At 37.6% G+C, this 20,017-nt stretch overlaps 1 protein-coding gene across 1 annotated transcript; it reads left to right on the top strand.

Moving 5' to 3' along the window:
- The first annotated feature begins 1,378 nt into the window (after positions 1–1,378).
- Positions 1,379–5,304, top strand: LOC103713372 (F-box protein FBW2-like). The gene is made up of 2 exons (XM_088724376.2): positions 1,379–1,665; positions 4,250–5,304. The coding sequence occupies exons 1-2, from the start codon at positions 1,394–1,396 to the stop codon at positions 4,824–4,826; spliced, it is 849 nt and encodes a 282-aa protein (XP_088580502.1). The 5' UTR covers positions 1,379–1,393; the 3' UTR covers positions 4,827–5,304.
- The last annotated feature ends 14,713 nt before the right edge of the window (positions 5,305–20,017 follow it).

Here is a 20,017-nt window from a genome sequence, read left to right on the forward strand (position 1 = left end):
TTTATTTTAGTTTGAAACCTTTAATATCTTAGACCATGCAAATAAGTAATGTATTAAAAGACTTGGGAATCCCTACCTTGAAACTATAGGCCAACAATACCTTTTTCAAAGAAATTATAATATTTTGGTTTTATTTGTGAATTGTTAGTTAGAAAACTAACAAAAGGAACCTCATCTTTAAGAATTAAACAAGCTTCAGAACCTTCTCTGGAAATATATTATCAACCTTCACCAGCCTTCATTTTCATCAAATGTTCTGTCAAACATCGTAAAATTAAAATACCAGTTTTTTTATATTGTTATTTATTAATTTTGCACATGTATTCTTATTTTTATAAATATTAAAATTTAATAGCAAACACCTGAGAAAAGTTTATAGCAAATTTGAAATTCAAAACTAGGAAAGTGTAAGTCTAGCAACCATTAATTTGTAACAAGGAGTTAAAAAAGAATTTGTCAGTAACCTCCAAACATCTGAGGTATTTTGATCATTATGGTTTAGTGGGTTGAGATAATAACAACTTTTAAATGAAACAACATAATGGTCACATTATATAATAGCATCTCCTATTGTCAGATAATATCTAATCATAGAATTAAACGTCAAAACTTCATACGACCCATGTACGTAGCATGATGTGGGGTAACGAAGGTGTAAAGATTTGCAGCTTCCCATCATGGCCTTTAAAATGAAGGAACAGAGCCAGCTCCATAGTTTGATCGAAGTAGCAAACCTTCATCTTAAAACCTCCATCACCATCACAAAGAAGCAGCATTAATTCATACAACTTAGTAATAATTGATTATAACCTCAGACTACCTGATGTGAACGCCCCAGCACCTACCTGATGCACAATATTTGCGCCCCAGCACCTACCTGATGCACAATACCCGGAATGGCACGAGATAACATGCCCACTTTTTCCTCCATAATACCCTTCCGCTCTTCCAGTGAACGAGCCGCTCCGCAAGCGCCCCAGCCCTTGTCACCTTTCCGGCAAGCAGCATGGATCGCGGGAACCACCTCCCAATTAAACGAACTTTTATCTATCGTGTCGCATACAAGACCCAGTCATATCCTAGGTTCGTCCGACCCGCCCAACGCCTGATCTCCCGGCTATTTCCCCACGTAGCGAAAGCGCCGGCTCAGTTGTCCGGAGTACCATGAGCCACGATAAGGAGAGAGTGTGGAGAACAAAAAAAAAAAAAAAAAAAAAAAAGACGAAGCCCTAACCGTCCGATTTATATTGCCAGAACACGTGTCGACAGATATGACCTCTCTCTTGCTGTAAAAATGCGGCGGGCCCAGCTCTAACGGGGCGTGGGATTTTCGAACCGATGGAGGGGGAGACGAAGAGGGGGGCGCGCAGCGGAGGCCGCGGGGGTGGTTGCGATGAGTCCGGAAGTGTTGGCGTTGATATTTGGAAGGATGGCGGCGGACGAGATGTCGAGGACGGTGCCGTTCGTGTGCCGGGGGTGGCGGGAGGCGGTGCTGGGGCCGTACTGCTGGGCCGAGATCGACTTGGAACAGTGGTGCCGCCGGGTGAACCGCTCCGATGTCATCGACTCGGCGATGAGGAGGCTCGTCCGCCGCAGCCGGGGCAACCTTCGCCGCCTCTCTGCCTACCGCCTCGGCAACTCCGCCTTCTCCTACGTCGCCATCTCGTACGAATCCAGTACTTCCTTCTCATCTCCCTTTTCGCTGCTCATTTCTTCTCTTTCTTTTTTATCCTTTTTTTTCTTTTGTTTTTCTCTCTATTTTGGTCATTTGGATTGGTTTGTAGTGCTGATAAGCAGTATTCGGTTGTTGTGATTGGTTTCTGGAATGCATAAAATTTGTGATATTTTTTGGTTATATTTTGATTTTTTTTTTCTTGATTTATTATTGTTATGAAAGTGTTATCTGTTTATAGCTGCCAAGTGTCCAATTTTTTGATATTTATTTAATCATGTATGTAATTAAAATTTTGAGAATCATTTATCCATATATTAATTTTTCAATTTATTTTGATTAGATTTTTCCCTTGTTTTTGGAATAATATGGGGTGTCATGTTCTAGGTTGTCCCTCTTGGGACGCATGAAGATGGAAGAAGAAAAGGGGCTGAAATGTAAGCAGGGACCAAAGGAAGAGGAGTTTTCTCATTTTCCTTTAGTTTTTCTTTTGTTTCCTTTTTTTTTTTGAATTAGATGGTGTTTTATTTATAGATTTTAGGTTTCAACTGCTGAAATAAATTTATTCGTTATGTTATGACGGACAACCTGGTTTCCAATTTGGTTTTATTATCAGAAAATACTTGTACAAGTTTTCTTTTTTTTTTTTGGTGAGAAAATATCGAAGGTTTCCCATTAAACGAATCTAGAAGATTTTTAATCGTAAGAATTTTTTGGAAGTGTTGCTTATTAGAAGCCCAAATTTTCTATCCGAAAGCAGTTCATATAACGATGGAGATTTTGCTAGTTGAAGGCTTTAGAAGAAGAGCAGCGGTTAGCACAAAAAGATACGGAACATGGGGAGTGGAATTTTTTGCTTGGTGGTCTATTATTTAGTTTTTCTAACAAAATAAAATTCTGTATGTTCTTTTCTTGATTAATGCTTTTCTTCCTTCTTCGTACGAGCAATGCCTTCTATTTGCTGTTTCAAAGACAGGGTTTCAAGTCCTTGACGTAGTCCTTGCACAGTACTTTTGTTCTACGTGCTTGAATCCTTTGATAAATCACCGAGCATCATTGCACATTTATATGTAACTATCTGTGGCTAATATTAAGTTTTCCTACATGCATTTAGAACCCAGACTTTTGGAATTCTGTGAGCAGTTCTGTATATCTATTGTGAACAGATTACATGGTTTGACACTAATTCTCAAGCTGTTGGAATGCCGAGAAGCTTGGTTATATCTTAGTTGTAGTATAAAATTTAACTTTTTTCCTTCATCATTTGTTACTAGTAGACCCAGTGGTTGCTCTTTTTCTATTCTTTTTCATTTTAATCGGATCTTATGTATATATAGTGATATATTCAATGGTATTTCCATATTTTTGCTGAAATCATAAAGAAGAATCTGTAAGGGCTAGTATAAAGCTAATGAAAAAATAGATGATTTTTTCTCTTTTTCATTTTTAAGTTTTTTTTTCCTTTCCCTCTCTCTCTTTTTTTGTTTTTGGTTGGGGGGGGGGGGGGGGGGGGGGGGGCTGGTTTGTTTCTTCTTCATGATCTGAGATGCTCATTTTTAAGTTTTCCCTGTTAATTTTTGTATTTACGTGTCAAATGTTTAATATTTGTTGTTTTACAATTAATTATATCAATAAAATTAATCTAGAAGACTGTGAAACCGTAGAGTTCTCACTGGCCCTGTTTTAAATATATTTGCCCTGAGATTTATTTGGTGATTAGGGAAGATATTGTTAGTTCACTTTGAGGCTTTGGAAGAACTGTAAGGTCAGTAAAAGGTCAAGGCAAAGTGGATAAGAGATTTATTGGATATTTTAGTTATTGTTAGTTGCGTTTTCTCTTGGTAGTCTGGGTTGCTCTAACTTGGGTTGTTGTTACCTTCATTTCTACCTGTCTTTCAAACTGGCAATGTTTTGCTCTTTGTTCTTTGTTACATTATTCCAAGAATCTTCTTCAAAGAATATTTTGTAGATTGTCCCAATGTGCCTTTAAATGATTGATCCATGAACCATAACAAGTGAGACTGGGGTTTCAAGTCTCCAGGGTATTCTGCATAATATTAAATTCAATCTTGTACTTCTTGAATGCAAATTGTGTTCTGAATGTCCTCTTCACCATTCATGGAATTTCTGTTTTGAAGGTTGTAGCTCTAATAATATCCTGTGTACTAGTATTGTATTAGGGAATAACCATTTCTTTTCTAGATTATTGTACTGTAGACAGTTGGCCCAATCCCCAGAAATTCTCTCCTCAGACCCATTATAACGCATGGTCACAGGCTCAGCACAATTCACGTTGGGTGTGTAATATGAAGCCCCAATTTTCTTGTGCCATGTGGCATGCGAGCTGCAAGGAGAAAAAGCCTCGACTTTAGGATTGTGATTCTTAACATTTTACTTTCATGTGTGACTTTGTTGTTTCTTTGTTAGAGATTTACGGGGATGACACAAATTATCAAAGTTACAACATCCATGTATGTATTAGGCATAAATATCTTGTTTACCATGCTGAAGAGCCATGGCCAGTTAGTGCTGTAATTTCATGAGTGTGAACGACAATTCTTGTTTTCCTTTATGCAGTGCAAGGTTCCTGAATATCCTCCAGATTCCAATGAGTGAAGTAACCGATCAAATGGTGGAGAAGCATGCAGAATCACTTTCAGCTCTAACTGTACTGGACATTAGCAACTGCCTCAAGATCACCTCCAAGGGCATCGAGTCCCTGGGAAAGCATTGCAAGTCCCTGATTCAGCTGAGGAGGAACATGCCTCCGCCAGACTATGAATGGAGCCAGGATGGCACTGTGAATGCCAAGGTAGATGAGTCAGAGGCATTGTCTGTGGCCAACACTATGCCAAGGCTTGAATACCTTGAACTTGCCTATGGACGTTTTAGTGACTGTGGGCTAGATGCCATTCTCACCAACTGCCATTATCTCCATGTCCTTGACATCCGTGGGTGCTGGAAAGTAGATATAAATGAAGGTATTGAGCGCAAGTGTCACTTAATTCAGTCCTTCAAAAGCCCTTGGTATGATGAATATGAGCCTGTTTGTTCTGACAATGGAGATGACAATGATGAGGATGTTGATGGAGTCGATGATGCTGAACTGGTGGATGTGGACACTGTTGATGAATCAAATGATGAGACTTGGTAGTTTTGGCTAGGCACTCTTTTGATTTTTCTTTTTTGCTTTTTTGTCCAGTGTTGGTGGTTTTCTTTGGAGTAGTTTATCTTAATTTTGCTTCCCATTATTTTTGGTTTGCAAAGGGTTTCCTTTTTGGCTCATATACAAGAAGCAGCTTGGAAAGGATGTGTTGTTAGACCCTTTTTGATATGATTTTACATATACAGGTTGTTATCTTGATTTATGATGCTTTTGATACCTTTCTTAGGGTTTGTTATTCTTAGATTCAGATATAAATGCTCTTCAATTTGCTGTCATGAGAATCTGAGCTCACTAATATGGTTGAATTAATGGTGCTTCCAGATGGCTGTCATGATTGTTAGAACAAGAGATTTTGTATGTCTTGGTTTTATGGCATAACCAAATCACTACTTATGATGAGAAGCTGTAGTGATAGATATGCATGTTCAGTTTTATCTTCCTTTCAAATTTCAATAGTATTCTGGAAGAATTTTTTTGCATTTTATGTCTATGAAATTTTATTTACCTTCCAATTACAGGAGGCAAGCTGGACCATAACAAGTTTCATGTTGTTCTTCATTACGTCATGACATGGTATGCTCTTTGTATTTTGAGTCTGAAGTGAATGCTGTTGGTTCTAACAAATTTAATTAGTTTCATGTTGCACATAACCTGCTTTATGGGCATGAGAATTGTGTGACTGAAAGGTCAGAAATTCAAGTTTAGATGATTTTCTTAATTGTTATCTGAAACTTCCATTCTGCTCGTGATTTGTTGTTTACATCTTCAGTCCCTTGGAAAAATCTCTTGTATTCTTGTCTAGTAGCTTGGAGTGGATCTGCTCCACAAGCAAAGTTTGATGCCCTCTAAATGCAGATTAAAAGTAAAACTCAGTATGTGCTTTTGTGATTCTTGTTTTATTGGTTCTACAATATTTTTGATTCTTTTTGCTCAGCTTATTGGGTTTAATCAATCATTACTCGTGAATGACCAATTAAAAGTTATGATAGTTATTTTCTCCATTCTGATTCTTATTGTATGGTTCAGACAAGTACTTTACTTTGTCAATCTTGCTTTATTGGTTCTACATTATTTTTGTTTCTTTTTACTCAATTTATTGGGTTTAATCAACCATTTTTGTTGAATGACCAGTTAAAAGTTTGATAGTTATTTTCTCCATTCTGATTCTTATTATATGGTTCAGACAATTACTTTAATCTGATTATTATTATTATTGTTTTTGTTATTATTATTATTATTATTATTATTATTTTCAGGAATAAATCTAGAATCTTTCATACATGTTATGATTTTAAATTGATCACATCATAACAGGTTGTGGTCTTTCGTTTTTTCTGATACCTGTTTTTGATACGTTCTTACTTCTCTTATTATTTTATGACTTTTACAAAAAATGGGGGTGAATTAATTGTTAACTGTTGGAATATATAAAAAACTAGCCAAAGTCCCCATGGTCAATGTAGGAGTGTCTAAGTAAATAGAATGGGACATCGAAATATAATTATTGAAAGTTCACCACTTGAGAGTTGCTTTGAATAAAATTATATCTAAGTTATATTTATATAACAATAGGCATAAACAAACTAATATAATGATTACTTTTCTTTCTACTATAAAAGTTTCTAAGGCAAAAAACAGATTATATATGATCAATATAAACATAACAATATAAAAAATCAAGTATATATGCTGCGGTAAACATCTTCTTTATATAACTACATCACCATGTGCATAATTTCATTCTTGAATAATTGTGTATTTAATGTATTGTAATATGTTAATAATTGAAAATACCAGTTATACATATCACTTAAGTAAACTTAGCTCTTCTAGATATAGGGTTACGACTTCTAGATCAGCCTCTATCTTATAAATCACATTATATATCGCGGCCATAAGTTCGTCATCTATATCGATTCTATATATGGTGTACTGAAACTTCTAGTTCAGGTAGTATGCTACAGATAGAGTTCGTAATCATTTGAGTAAAATTATACAAGTACAGAAGCAATCTAATTTTTAATGTCCTTACTTGCATGCCAGATGCAAGTCTTTACCCATCTGGTAGTCCCATCGTCGCTTAGTGATATCGATGTACTCCTGGGCATCCATCAAATTTGTCTTGATCTGAATCTTTGCCCTCACCATCATATGATACAAGAAGCTCATCTGAGGTTATCTCTACGACATTCTCCTCTCCTACCTGATCAATCACCTTCTCCATCAATCTAAAGATGTACATGGTATCGTGCACCTAATTGGAAGCATTAATCGACTTATTAAAAAAAATCTTTGTATCACAATATGTCAAAAAGTTGATAATACTCCATCTGGTAGAACCAATCCAACCATCACATATGACCATTAGTCCATATGTGGGTCACTTGCTCTTGTATGAGGAAATCTACTTCCTAGCTCTTCTTTATTATAGTCAAGAAGCTCACCATAGATGTCCTTTGGTCCTAGAGGATGTACACTGGGATTGACAGCTTGTTGGAGGAAATGGTCACTACAAAAGAAATAATATTTTCTGGTGCTTTTTAGAGTCCTTACTGACGCTTATAAGCGTCAGTAATTTTCGTGCGGAAAGCGTTGGGCAGGTGGAGGTGGAACTCTTTTTTTTCCGACGCTTTTTGAAAGCATCGGCATAAACCGACTCTATGCCAACGCTTTTAAGCATCGGCTGGCCCTAGCTTCGGCCAACACGTTTAAGTAATTTTTTTTAAAAAAATTATGAAAGTAATTTTTAAACTTGTATACATTACTTTCCAACACAACAAATACACAACCTACAATGTATCAGAGGTTGATGGCATCGTCATCTCTACGAGTAGATGAAGTATCAGCAACCTATATGAAAAAAATACTTTAGAAAGTAAGAATACGAAAGTCATTACGCTCGTACAAAAATACATTATAATTACGTAAAATATTCAAATAGATTTAGTTATTTACCAGAAGGGTAAATCTGCAACAAAGATGAAATCTGGTCAAGCTGATCCTGCAAAGATTGTATCTTTAACTCATGGATCTGCTTCAACTCCGCAATATCGGTCCTATGACTCTATCTTATCTCCTCTATCTTTGTCTCTTATGTCTGCTTTATCTGTGCTATTTCTGTCTTCAGACTACAAACCTCTGTAGTGCTACTAACTTGTCTGGCATATTAGGTATATCGGTTTACTACAGACAACTGAGTGAAGGTAACTCCAATGCCATAATCCCTCACTCGACCATAACGTTATGGGCTCATCAATTCGGCAAAGACTTGAGCTTCAATACGACTGGCCGCACCGGATGATGATGACTCCCCGACACGCTCTGAAATAAGAGATGTAGCTCTGTCCTATATCTCTCTCTCAAAAAAGTCACTTTAATATTTAAAAAAAGTAAAACTAATAAAAATTCTTTTTGAACAAATTAAAGATGAATACATATAACTATATCTCTCGACTCCTTCCAGACAAAGCTGCCATCTTGGTGGGTGTGAATCATCCTATAAAACTCTACCCCACTAGGCTCCCATACTCGTCATCTACACACACGAAGAGTATATTGACAAACTATATATCATGATACCTGCTATATGTTAGTAGAGTTTCAAATAGTTTCAGAAAAACTTACGAATTCATCTCTACGTCTCGTATAACTCTTCGAGCCTGAAGTGTGAAGAGCTGCTTGAGATGCTCGTGCAGCTCTACTAATATTGAAATATGTCTGCCAAAATAAAAGTACACAATATTATATATTCAATGTATATACCTGTCCTTTTTCAGAAAACCAGTTGTGAACAAGCTTCCTCCACTGCTGAGGGTATACATCAGGAGGACAAATACGAGCAACCTTCTCTTCTGTCATACTCTCGTGCTTAAAGTCCGTCTTCAACTTCGCCTTATATTCTTACCATTTGCAGTTGAGGGACTTTAGCACCCAGTCATGGCTCTTTGGAGGGTGTACAAACTTACTCTACAATAAGATACAGAATGTTATAATAATATTAAATCAAAAATTAAAATTATGGTAATAAGAAACTTTAAGATACAGGAGGTATCAAATTAAAAAGAAGCAATTCAATTTATTACCTGTATAAGCCTAAGAAGCTCAACCTTATACGAAGGAAACATTTCATTCCACTTCGTATAGTTGAGTGGACACAGCTGACCCTTGCGTGCAACCGACCCTTAGAAGCTTGATAAAAGACTTCCAGCCCTCTTGATGGGCTGCCCTAGTTTGTTGCATCGGATGATGATCTTGTCACCCTCATGAAGCTGCCATACATCCTTTGCTTGAGTGGGTTCCCATCTCATCCTCACGTCTCTTGTCCATCTATTAAAATTAAATAAAATATATATTAAAAATTTGAAGACAAATATGAATTTTAAATCGAATTATCCTAGATGCGGAGGTCATCCATAACAACATCCTCTCCGGTAATCAGTAGGAGGCTCGCTGAGACTGGGACTCTTGCTGCTGGTGCTTACAGAAATGCTAGGATTGCAGGGACTGATCAGAAGAAGATCCCATCTAAGAATGCTAAAACTCCACATCTCTATATCATTTCGCTCGAGGCATGTTATTACCTGGTATGCACAAAAAAGAATCAATATTAGTTAAATGATAAATCAATACGTGCTTTCAAGTTATCTTTCAAATCAAGATACATTTTCAAGTTATCTTTGGCCTTTCCATTAAGATTTAACAATGTTCCAATCAAATTATCACAAACATTCTTCTCTATATGCATCACATCAAGGTTATGTCGAAGAAGATTATACTCCCAATAAGGTAAATCAAAGAAAATGGTTCTTTTTTATATAGTTGTTTCTGTATAGATGCTGCCATTGAGTCATCATCATTTTTCTAACCATATACGTTGTCTTCATTCTCAAAAAAGTTGTCAGCATTCTCAACAACCTCTGCTATTAGTCCTTCATTCATTGTGCTGCCAACAATGCACCCTTCCCCTCTTCTTTGAACATTTGGAGACCTTATCCGGTATATAATGAGTACCATGCATTTGTCTAAAGACTTCAGATCCAGTTGGTGGAATAGGAGCAGATCGCAACTCTGTGGTACCATCAAACAAGTCATTTTGAAATCGAAATGGATGGTTTGCTTCTAACTATCGATGATGGCCCATATAACAGAACTTTTCTCCATATTTTAACTAATACGAATGAGTTGAATCTCCACAAGAAGGATATGCGATACGCCCCTTCGTGCTCCAACCAGATAAATTAGCATATGCAAGAAAATCATTGATGGTCCAAATAAGAGCTGCATGCAATTTGAATCTTTGGCCTGCGAAAGCATGAAATGCATCAATAACCTCCCATAATTGTTTCAATTACTCTATTAAAGGCTGTAGAAAGACATTAATATCATTACCTAGGCCCTTGTCACCTAGAATAATCATTGACAAAATTAGTGAATACTGATTCATACACATCCATGGTGGCAAATTATATGGAATCAAAACAACTGGCCAAGTACTCTATATAGAACTCATCGTTCAGAATGGATTAAACCCATCAGTAGCTAGACCTAGCCTAACACTGCGAACATCAGAAGTGTGAGATAATGCCCCTTCTGGAAGGGGCCAGACCAGGGGATCGCAAATGCGATCCCCTCCGGGTGCAGAGATGCCGTGGGCATCCCGCAGCTGCACTATGGTCGTCCCGCATCCACCCCATGGCCGCACGAGCGGCCGCTGATCTTGCCCCACCGCCGCAATTTTCGCGGCGGAGAGCCGTTGAAATGGGGCTATAAAACCCCCATTTCTTCCTTATGAGATCACCTGCGAGCCCTCCTCCCTCTCCTCCGTCTCCTTTTCCTCTCCTCCTATCTACTCCTCCCTCTACTCTTGCTTCCCAAGAGGCCAGTGTGCCACCTCAGCCAACCACCATCACCACCCGAGCTGTATTCCCCTGTTTTACCCCCCTAATCGGATATCTACTTTGGCCGTCGGAAAGCGCCGTCGCTGGACCGAGCCACCCTCGGCCGTGACCCTCTTCTCCGTCAACCACCGGTAAGCCTCTTTTGCCCTTTATTCACATGCTTTCCTCCCTTGCTTTGGCCCAAACCGAGATCACTCGGTTGTCTTCATGTCGTTGCCGCAGCGGCCGCCAGCCGCCCCTACGGTCGGCTGGCCGTCGACCGGGCGACGGCCCTCGGCCGCCTAGGCCGGCTACCTAGGCCGACCACCCCGCTGACCCCCCCTTCCTCTCCCGTTCTCCTATCTCCCCTGTCCATGGGGAGCTCGGTGGGGAAGACGGCCATGTGGGCCGAACTGGGCCAAGCTTGGGCCCGGTTCACTATGGGCCCAACTTGGGCCCAGTTGAAACCTAAACCTGAAACCCGAACCCAGAATTTGAACCCGAATCGGGAACCCGAAACCCGAAACCCGAACCCGTTTGGCCAATAAATGAAAATTTTCAGTTAAGCCCTTGACAATATATGATTTCACAAAAGAGTCTTCCGCAATTTACGTTTAATCCCTATAAGAAAGATTTATTACATAAAGGTCCTCAAATATATTTGTTTGGTCCCTTTACTCAAGTTTTATCATAGAACAGTATCTTGTAATTAAGTATTATTTCCTGCAATGAATTTTTATTACATAAATGAACCAATTAGATTCCAACCTTGGGGGCCTTATTGGGCCGGGGTATGCGGGCCCATTGGGCCATGTTCGATGTGGGCCCTATCGGGCCATGCCCATTATGGGCCAACTCTGGGCCCTGTTGGGCCGTGTCCAATAATATTCTTTTTAATTTTGCTTAGCTCTGAAATTAACAAAGGAATTGATTAAATTTAAACAGGTGAACCTGATCCGCCTATCTAAAGTAGGAATTAAGCGAGAAGAGGTAAATAACTTAATACTTCAAGTGTGATTTCCAAATTATTTGATAAACTGATTAAGTTTTGACATATATTTTGTATTCAGTAAAATGGGTCAGGCATGTTAAATTTTATTTGAAAATCATGTTATATGCTCTAAAATCCATAAAATATGACTGGACAGTTTATGAAATCTATTTTTGTATATATGCATTCTCAGCATGGCTATGACCTGTTCTGTTCTGTTCTGGCCCCGCCAATGGGGATTATACGCTGGACCTGTCGACTTATAATCTATGAGAAACCGATTTCGACACCGCACTACGAGTGATTAGAATAGTGATTTTTGGACACTGTTGCCACCGGTGATTAACAATAGTGGTTTTTGGCACTTTGTGCAACCCATGCCACTGGGTTACGTGGCCGTAGCCTATTATGTTGAGATTATGATATTATAGTTTTTGGTAAAAATGATAATAAGTTTTAAAAAGAGCAAAATGATGTTATTTGTGATTTATTCCTAATCATTATTTTGTATTTTGATTTGATATGCTTTAACCTCACTCTGGGGTATTTTGTTGCTTATATGGCTAGTGTAGCTCATTATCTTGTTTTCTCTATTTTTTCAGATCCATAGACTTGATCACACGGGATTGGGAAGTGCGCTAGACTTTTTGATTGTTCCTTCAGTTATTGGCATTTTAATTAGAATAGCTTGGACGTTTGAATTATGTGGGCATATGCTACTTTGAAACTTTATAAGACTGCTTTGAATATTTTAATTATTTATGTCAATTTTAAGTATTTGTATTCGCTTTGATATGATCAGCTGCCTTGCACGCTTGTGCGGCCCGCCGTGCGGGCGTGCGGCGTCTGTCGTGCTCCGGGCTCGGGGCATGACATATTTGTTGGTATCAGAGCTCAGGTTTTAGATTTCTAGGGATTGCGTTTGAAATAGTCGGATGGAGCTTAAGTTTTAGGATCTTTAAGATTCGTTGGAAAGTTTGAGAGATGGGTAGACATTAGGCCATTAGATGAAAGTATTTATTTGCTTTTGCTATTGATAAATTTATGTTATTTTATCTGAATTTTGAAATGCTAAAATTAGAATGCAACCTAATTATTGTCGTAACCAAAGTGTGAATAAGCTATTCTGAGAGTATTTTTGGGGAAGCAATTTGTATTTCAAATTATTATTAATTATATTTTGACTAAATTAAGTGAAGAAATATTAGTCATGGAATATTATCGTGCAACGTAATTATTTTAGAAGTTTAACTTGATATCAGGCACTGTGGATATTGCTTCTAGTTGAAGTTAATTAATTTGGTGGCAAGTTAAGGTTCATTTATAATAAGTTGTTTAAAGTTTGGACTAGAAAATATTTTATAATATTCATTGAAATATTCTTCGAGGATTGTGTATATGGATCATGCATAGAACTCTTATATAGAAGGAAAATATATTTGGGGATCAGACTTCAGAGTTCTTTTTTGGCTCTACTTGAGACTTAAAATTTTATATCTTTTCAGTTTACAATCAAGATTGGTATTTTGATAGAAAGTCAATTAATAAATCCTGAGAATATTAGTGGATTAAAATGTTTTTGGGTTGGTCAAAAAAAAAAAGTTTGATTTGGAAAAAGGTCTTGATGGTTTTCTTGTTAAGAAAAATTTCATTGGAAAGTATAGTATTTTTTATTTTGATCGATATGGATATCGTTGTGTTATTAGTAGATTCTTTTATCTACAATATATATATATATAAAGAAAGAGAGAAATCTCGCATCTCAAGTCTGGGATTAATGATTCCTGCATTAGCTGATCTTAGATTTGGAATGTTTTGGTATAGATCTTTTTCTCGTAGATTTGTAGCTTATGCTTTTGAAAGAATTCAGGAATAAATATCAATCTTGAAGAATTGATTTTATTGGAGATTGTAAAGTATTTATCTCAGTGAAATTAATAATTTTAATTATCGTCTTTGGATCTAAATAATAGATCTTATTCATGTCTATCAGAGACTATGTGATGTATATGAAACTTCAATTCAAAATTTGGATTTATAAGTTGATTTAGGGTCTCTTGTCAATATTGTTGAGGTTGCTGATGAAATCTAGTTTTGCATGAAGAATTTGAATTTTAAAGACTTACATGGTTATGATGGAAAATTTTTGATAAATGCTAAAGATCTCGGTGAAGGAAACTCTAGGGGAGATGATTGAGTTGGTTTTACGCATTATTGAGAAAATTCGTCTTGATGTTTTTACTTATAAGAGTTGACTTAAAATCGTCTACTTGAATTAAGGTCCAATTTTGAATTATAGCAACTAGCCTATATGAGGGTTTTGAATGTATCCGTTGACAAGGGCAATTCTAGATGGATGTGCTTGAAGCAAAAAAAAATAAAAAATAAAATAAATAAATAAATAAATAAAAGGGGGAACTATTACTAAAGGGATGAAATAGTTAATGAGTTTGCGGTGTTTTAAGTAGATTTACAAGATCCCAAAATGTTTGCAGTATTGCAAATAAAAATATTTTACTTATTTAAGGAATTGATCTCATTGTAAAATCATAGAGCTTATATCTTGGTGGAATTTCTTGTAAATCTTTGAACCAGATTATTAGATTTTTCTAAGTTAAATATTTATAAATCAAGGCCATGAGTTGATTATGGATTTTGTATCACCATATGAGAAATGCAAGTGGGATTTCATGAGAGGCCCAAATAAGTTTAACATAAAAGAAAAGATTCAAGATGGTTGAATATGTTCATGAGTAAGTTAATCTGGAATCTTTTAATTCATCGGGGCATAGAATTAATATTCTTAAAAGAGAAGTCAATAGGAAATTGTTTATTGTCAAGAAAATCTAGAGTTGGCTTAGTTTATATTGGATCTAGAATATGATTGCTTGATCATACAATGATGCAAATATGGCAATTATCTTGAGGGTTAATCTTGATAAGCATGCATGGAAAGTAAGAATAAAAAATTTTGCTTGGATATTATTAAAAAAAAGATTGAATAATGATGATTTGGGATCATTAAGAAATTTTGGAGAATGTTGATCAGAGTTGCGCAGCGAAAGTATAGTGGATCGAGTCAATTTAAATTGGTCAAAAATATTGACTATGTTTTGTAATATGTTATGATAGAAAACTAGATTTTTCATTAATGAAGACTTTTGTTAATAAGAGAAGGTGAATACTGTTGATTCTTAGATTAATCATGATATAACTATGTTATCTCTTTGATGATTTTTGCTATTTTTGATATGTTAAGAAAATAATAATAATAATAATAATTTGAGCATATCATGACTCGGGTTAGTTAATTGTTGACCAAATATAGTCTAATTTGTTAAGTAGCTGAATAAACCATGCATTATTTGCTCCCATCTTATGATTTATAAGTTTAAGTTAAAAGTTTTATGGCATATTGAATCATGGTATCAATACTTTGCCTTCTCGGACTTGCTCTTGTGATTTGATGCCAATCATTTTTCAGATAGACCATTGTTGTCTAAGAACTATTAGTATATGTTTATTTTGTGAATTACATTCTCAACCATATAATGATTTGACTCTAGGGTTGGTCATTATCCTTTGAGGGATCAGCGCACTACCATGATAAGTTTATGAGATCTATTTCATTTCAAATTCTATCCCAAACACAACTAATTTTAATCAATCCTATTGTGAATCGATCCTGATTCAATCTCGAGTGAACATGCATCAAGATGATAATTTTAACCTGAGATTTTAGTTAGTCACTTGTCTAGTGCTAATCTTGCGAGTTTATATAAAATTGATTCAAAGTTATCTATCACACTGATTTTGATCGAGAAGAATAAGATCTTGGATTTATATTACTCAATGGGCTGAGCATCTAAAAGGTCTAGATCTCTTAAATTTCGAGGACGAAATTTTTATAAGGGGGAGAGAATGTGAGATAACGCCCCTTTTGGAAGGGGCTAGAGCAGGGGATCGCAAACACGATCCCCTCCATCTTCTCCGGGTGCAGAGACACCGTGGCCATCCCGCGGCTGCACCGCGGTCGTCCCGCGTCCATCCCGTGGCCGCACGAGCGGCCGCTGATCTTGCCCCACTACCGTGATTTTCGCGATGGAGAGTTGTTGAAATGGGGCTATAATACCCCCTTTTCTTCCTTATGAGATCACCTGCGAGCCCTCCTCCCTCTCCTCTTCCTCTCCTCCCTTCTACTCCTCCCTCTGCTCTTGCTTCCCAAGAGGCCGGTGTGCCGCCTCAGCCAACCACCATCACCACCCGAGCCGTATTCCCCTGTTTTACCCCCCTAATCCGAGATCTATTTTGGCCGTTGGAAAGCGCCGCTGCTGGACCGAGCCACCCTCGGTCGTGACCCTCTTCTCCGTCAACCACCGGTAAGCCTCTTTTGCCCTTTATTCAGCATGCTTTCCTCCCTTGCTTTGGCCCCAAACCGAGATCACTCGGTTGTCTTCATGTCGTCGCCGTAGCAGCCGCCAGTTGCCCTTGTGGTCGGCTGGCCGTCGATCGGGCAACGGCCCTCGGCCTCCTAGGCCACCCACCCAGGCCGACCACCCCACTGGCCCCCCTTTCTCTATCGTTCTCCTATCTCCCCTGTCCATGGGGAGCTCGGTGGGGAAGAAGGCCATGTGGGCCAAACTGGGCCAAGCTTGGGCCCGGTTCACTATGGGCCCAACTTGGGCCCAGTTGAAACCTAAACCCGGAACCCGAACCTAGAATTCGAACCCGAAACGGAGGGCCGAGTCATCTCCGGACATTGGCGAGTCGACTCCAAGTTTGGCCGAGTCGACTCCAGAACGGGATAGCACTTTATTTCAAATTTTGAACAGTGGGCGAGTCGTCTCCCGTAAAGCATGAGTCGACTCCAGCAACAGCCGAGTCGACTCCAGATCGAGCAAGTTGACTCCGATCCCAACGGACACTATGTCAGGAGTTGCAGACTGTACAGAACGGCTCTAAAAGTGAGTCTAACGGCTATTTTTCGATGAGGATTGCTTAAATAGCCAGAGTAAACAGTAATAGATATGAAGAGAGAGACTCCATTCAAAGCAAAAGGGATTTCCACCAACCAAAGCCTCTCAAGAGTAAATACAAGAGAAAGAAGGAAGAAGTGCATTGAAGTCCATCCTCCAAACATCTTCCTCGCATTCAAGGCTCTCCTCTGACATCAGATCATCAGTGCATTCAAAGAGGAGACTCAGAGTTCTAGAAGCCCCTTCTTCCTCTTCCAAAATCTGTTTGAGGGCTTCTAACTCTACATTATTTATATTGTTCATATTTGCTTTTGAAGAAGCTTTTTCTGTACTCTTTACAAACTGTTTTCTTGTTACTTGATTCAATCAGGGGATTGAATCAAAGGTTTTGAGGTTGGTTGGTGAGCCGAGGGCAAAACCAACGTGTAAGGGTTCGACTATGATCCCGGAAAAACAATCGAGTGGTTCTAGTCGGTGAGCCTGTGAAAACCGACCGAGTTCGTTGTGATCTCGTAAAACAATAAGTTGGGTTGTGAGCTTGTAAAGCAACCGGCTGTAATCCGTGGGATTATAGTGAACTCCCAAGTGAAGCTTGGGGAGTGGATGTAGAAGCAAGGGTTAGCTCCGAACCACTATAAAATCTCTTGTGTTTGTGATTGTTTCATTGTCTCTTCCATTCCCTTCATTCACTGCATATAGTAATCTAATTAATCCACTTGCAATAAGGTTTAATTAGTTACTCACTAAGTTTTTAATTGCAATAATTACTTGAAACCCAATTCACCCCCCTCTTGGGTTGTCTTTTTGGGCAATAAGTGGTATCAGAGCAGAAACTCTTCTATCAAAAGATTAAAAGATCAAAATGACAACCCCATTTGGATCTTCTCATATTGAGGGGCAATCCACCCATAGACCTCCATTCTTTAATGGAACCGACTACTCCTATTGGAAGGCTAGGATGAGGATATTTATCCAAGCTCAAGACTATGAGATTTGGAGCACCATAGTTAATGGACCATACATCCCATCAATTTTTGTAGAGGGTGTTACTATACCCAAACTTGAAAAAGATTGGGATGACAATGATATTAGGAAGGCACAACTAAATGCCAAAGCAATGAATGTGCTTTATTGTGCCTTAGACCGTAATGAATTCAATAGAGTCTCTACTTGCAATTCTGCAAAAGAGATATGGGATAGGCTTGAAGTGACCCACGAGGCACGAATCAAGTAAAAGAATCTAAAATAAACATACTAGTTCATAAATATGAACTATTTAAGATGGAATCTAATAAAACTATCACTTGCATGTCTACTAGATTTACTGATATTGTCAATGGCCTAAAAAGCCTTGGCAAAAATTATATTAACAGTGACCTTGTCAGGAAGATTCTTCGATGTTTGCCAAGATCATGGGAGGCCAAGGTAACGGCAATCCAAGAAGCTAAGGACTTGAACAAGCTTCCACTTGAGGAGCTTCTTGGATCCCTGATGACGCACGAGCTCACAATGAAACAAAACAGCGAAGAAAAATCCTCTTATAAGAAAAAGGTAATAGCCCTCAAATCTACTTCGTCTAACAAGGATTTATCTTGCAGTAGCAGTAGCGAAGAAGAAGATAATGAGGGAGATGATGATGAGGCTCTTCTCGTGTGAAAGTTCAGAAAATTCATCAACCGGAAGAAGTCCTTTCATCAGAGGAGAGGTCCCTTAAGTTCCTACAACAAGGATAAAGGTAAGGAAAGGGAAAATGAAGGAATCGGATGCTATAAATGCAAGAAGCCGGGACATTTTAGAGTTGACTGTCTCTTGCTTAAGAAGGACAGCAAACATAAGAAAAAGAAAGTCCTCGTCTCCACTTTGTCGGACTCCGATTCATCATCATCATCATCGGATGAGGAACAAGAGGAAAAGGCCAACTTCTGCTTCATGGCGAATGAAAATGAGGTAACATCTGAAACGCATTTAGATTTTACCTTTGATGAATTGTATGATTCGTTTAATGAATTAATGGATGAATATAAGACAATAAATCTTAAGAATAAAAAGCTAAAACTAACCAATCAATCTCACTTCCATAAAGGCGATAAATTAATTAAGGATAAGGATTTTATCATTAAAGAAAATTTAGAACTTAAAACAAGCAACCAATTGTTAATTCAAAAAACTAATACCTTAATTAAAGATAATGAAAAACTAACCAAGAAAATTTCAGAACTTAAAAACGATAAACAAACAATAAGAGATAATCTCACAAAAGACTTAAACATTCTAAAAACAGAAAAACAAAAGCTAACAAAAAAAACTTGAAAAATACAAACCTTTTGTTGAAAATTTTACATATAGTTCTGAAAAATTGGAAATGATACTTAACAATCAACGAGCTGTGTTTAATAGAGCTGGTTTAGGGTATAAACCTAAGAATAAGCAAAAGCTCCTTAGTAACTTTTTTGTAAAAGCAGGGGAAAGTAAAATTAAGAATATAACCTATTTTTGCTGTGGAAAAGTAGGACATAAAGCTAATGTGTGTGACCATAGGAAAGAAAAAGCTAAAAGAAAAATTAAAAAGATTTGGGTTCCAAAAGGAACCAACATTACTAACCATGAAGGACCCAAGAAAACTTAGGTACCTAAAATTGTATGATTTCCTTGTGTAGGAGTGTCTTGCAGCCAAGGTCGACAAAAACTGTTGGTACTTGGATAGTGGCTGCTCAAGATACATGACGGGTGACAAGGAGCAATTCTTCACCCTAGAGCCTAAAAAGGGAGGTGCAGTGATATTTGGAGACAATAACCAAGGTCACATCGTTGGTATAGGTAAAGTACAAATCATCTCCTCAACCTTTGTTGATAATGTACGATTTGTAGATGGTCTTAAGCATAACTTACATAGCATAAGTCAATTATGTGATAGGGGTTTTGATGTTCTGTTTAAGCCAACCCTATGCATCATAACCAACTCAATTGACAATAGCTTAGTATTCAAAAGAATAAGATGTGGAAATGTGTACGTAGTAGATCTTGAAGATCTTGCCAAAAATAACCCTTGCTTAGTAGCTAGTGATACTAAAGTTAATGATATAAGTTGGCTATGGCACCGTAAATTAGGTCATGCAAGTATGGATACAATATTAAAACTAGTTAAAAGAGATTCTGTAATAGGTTTGCCAAAACTAAAATTTGAGAAAAATAAAATTTGTGAAGCATGTCAATATGGCAAATAATCTAGGAGCTCTTTTAATTCCATAAACTGTGTCACTACTACTAGACCCCTTGAACTACTACACATGGATCTATTTAGACCAACTAGAACCACAAGTCTTGGTGGAAACAAGT

This window comes from Phoenix dactylifera, chromosome 7 (genome assembly GCF_051530095.1).
Source record: "Phoenix dactylifera cultivar Ajwa chromosome 7, Ajwa_hap1_PhDact_Kaust_v1.1, whole genome shotgun sequence".
NCBI lineage: Eukaryota > Viridiplantae > Streptophyta > Magnoliopsida > Arecales > Arecaceae > Phoenix > Phoenix dactylifera.

What these genes read in the sequence shown, in the direction of transcription:
- LOC103713372 (XM_088724376.2), top strand. Translation starts at nt 1,394, where the DNA reads ATGAGTCCGGAAGTGTTGGCGTTGATATTTGGAAGGATGGCGGCGGAC. An exon ending in TTCTCCTACGTCGCCATCTC is followed by an intron (nt 1,666 to 4,249) that starts GTACGAATCCAG and finishes TCCTTTATGCAG; the next exon opens with TGCAAGGTTCCTGAATATCC.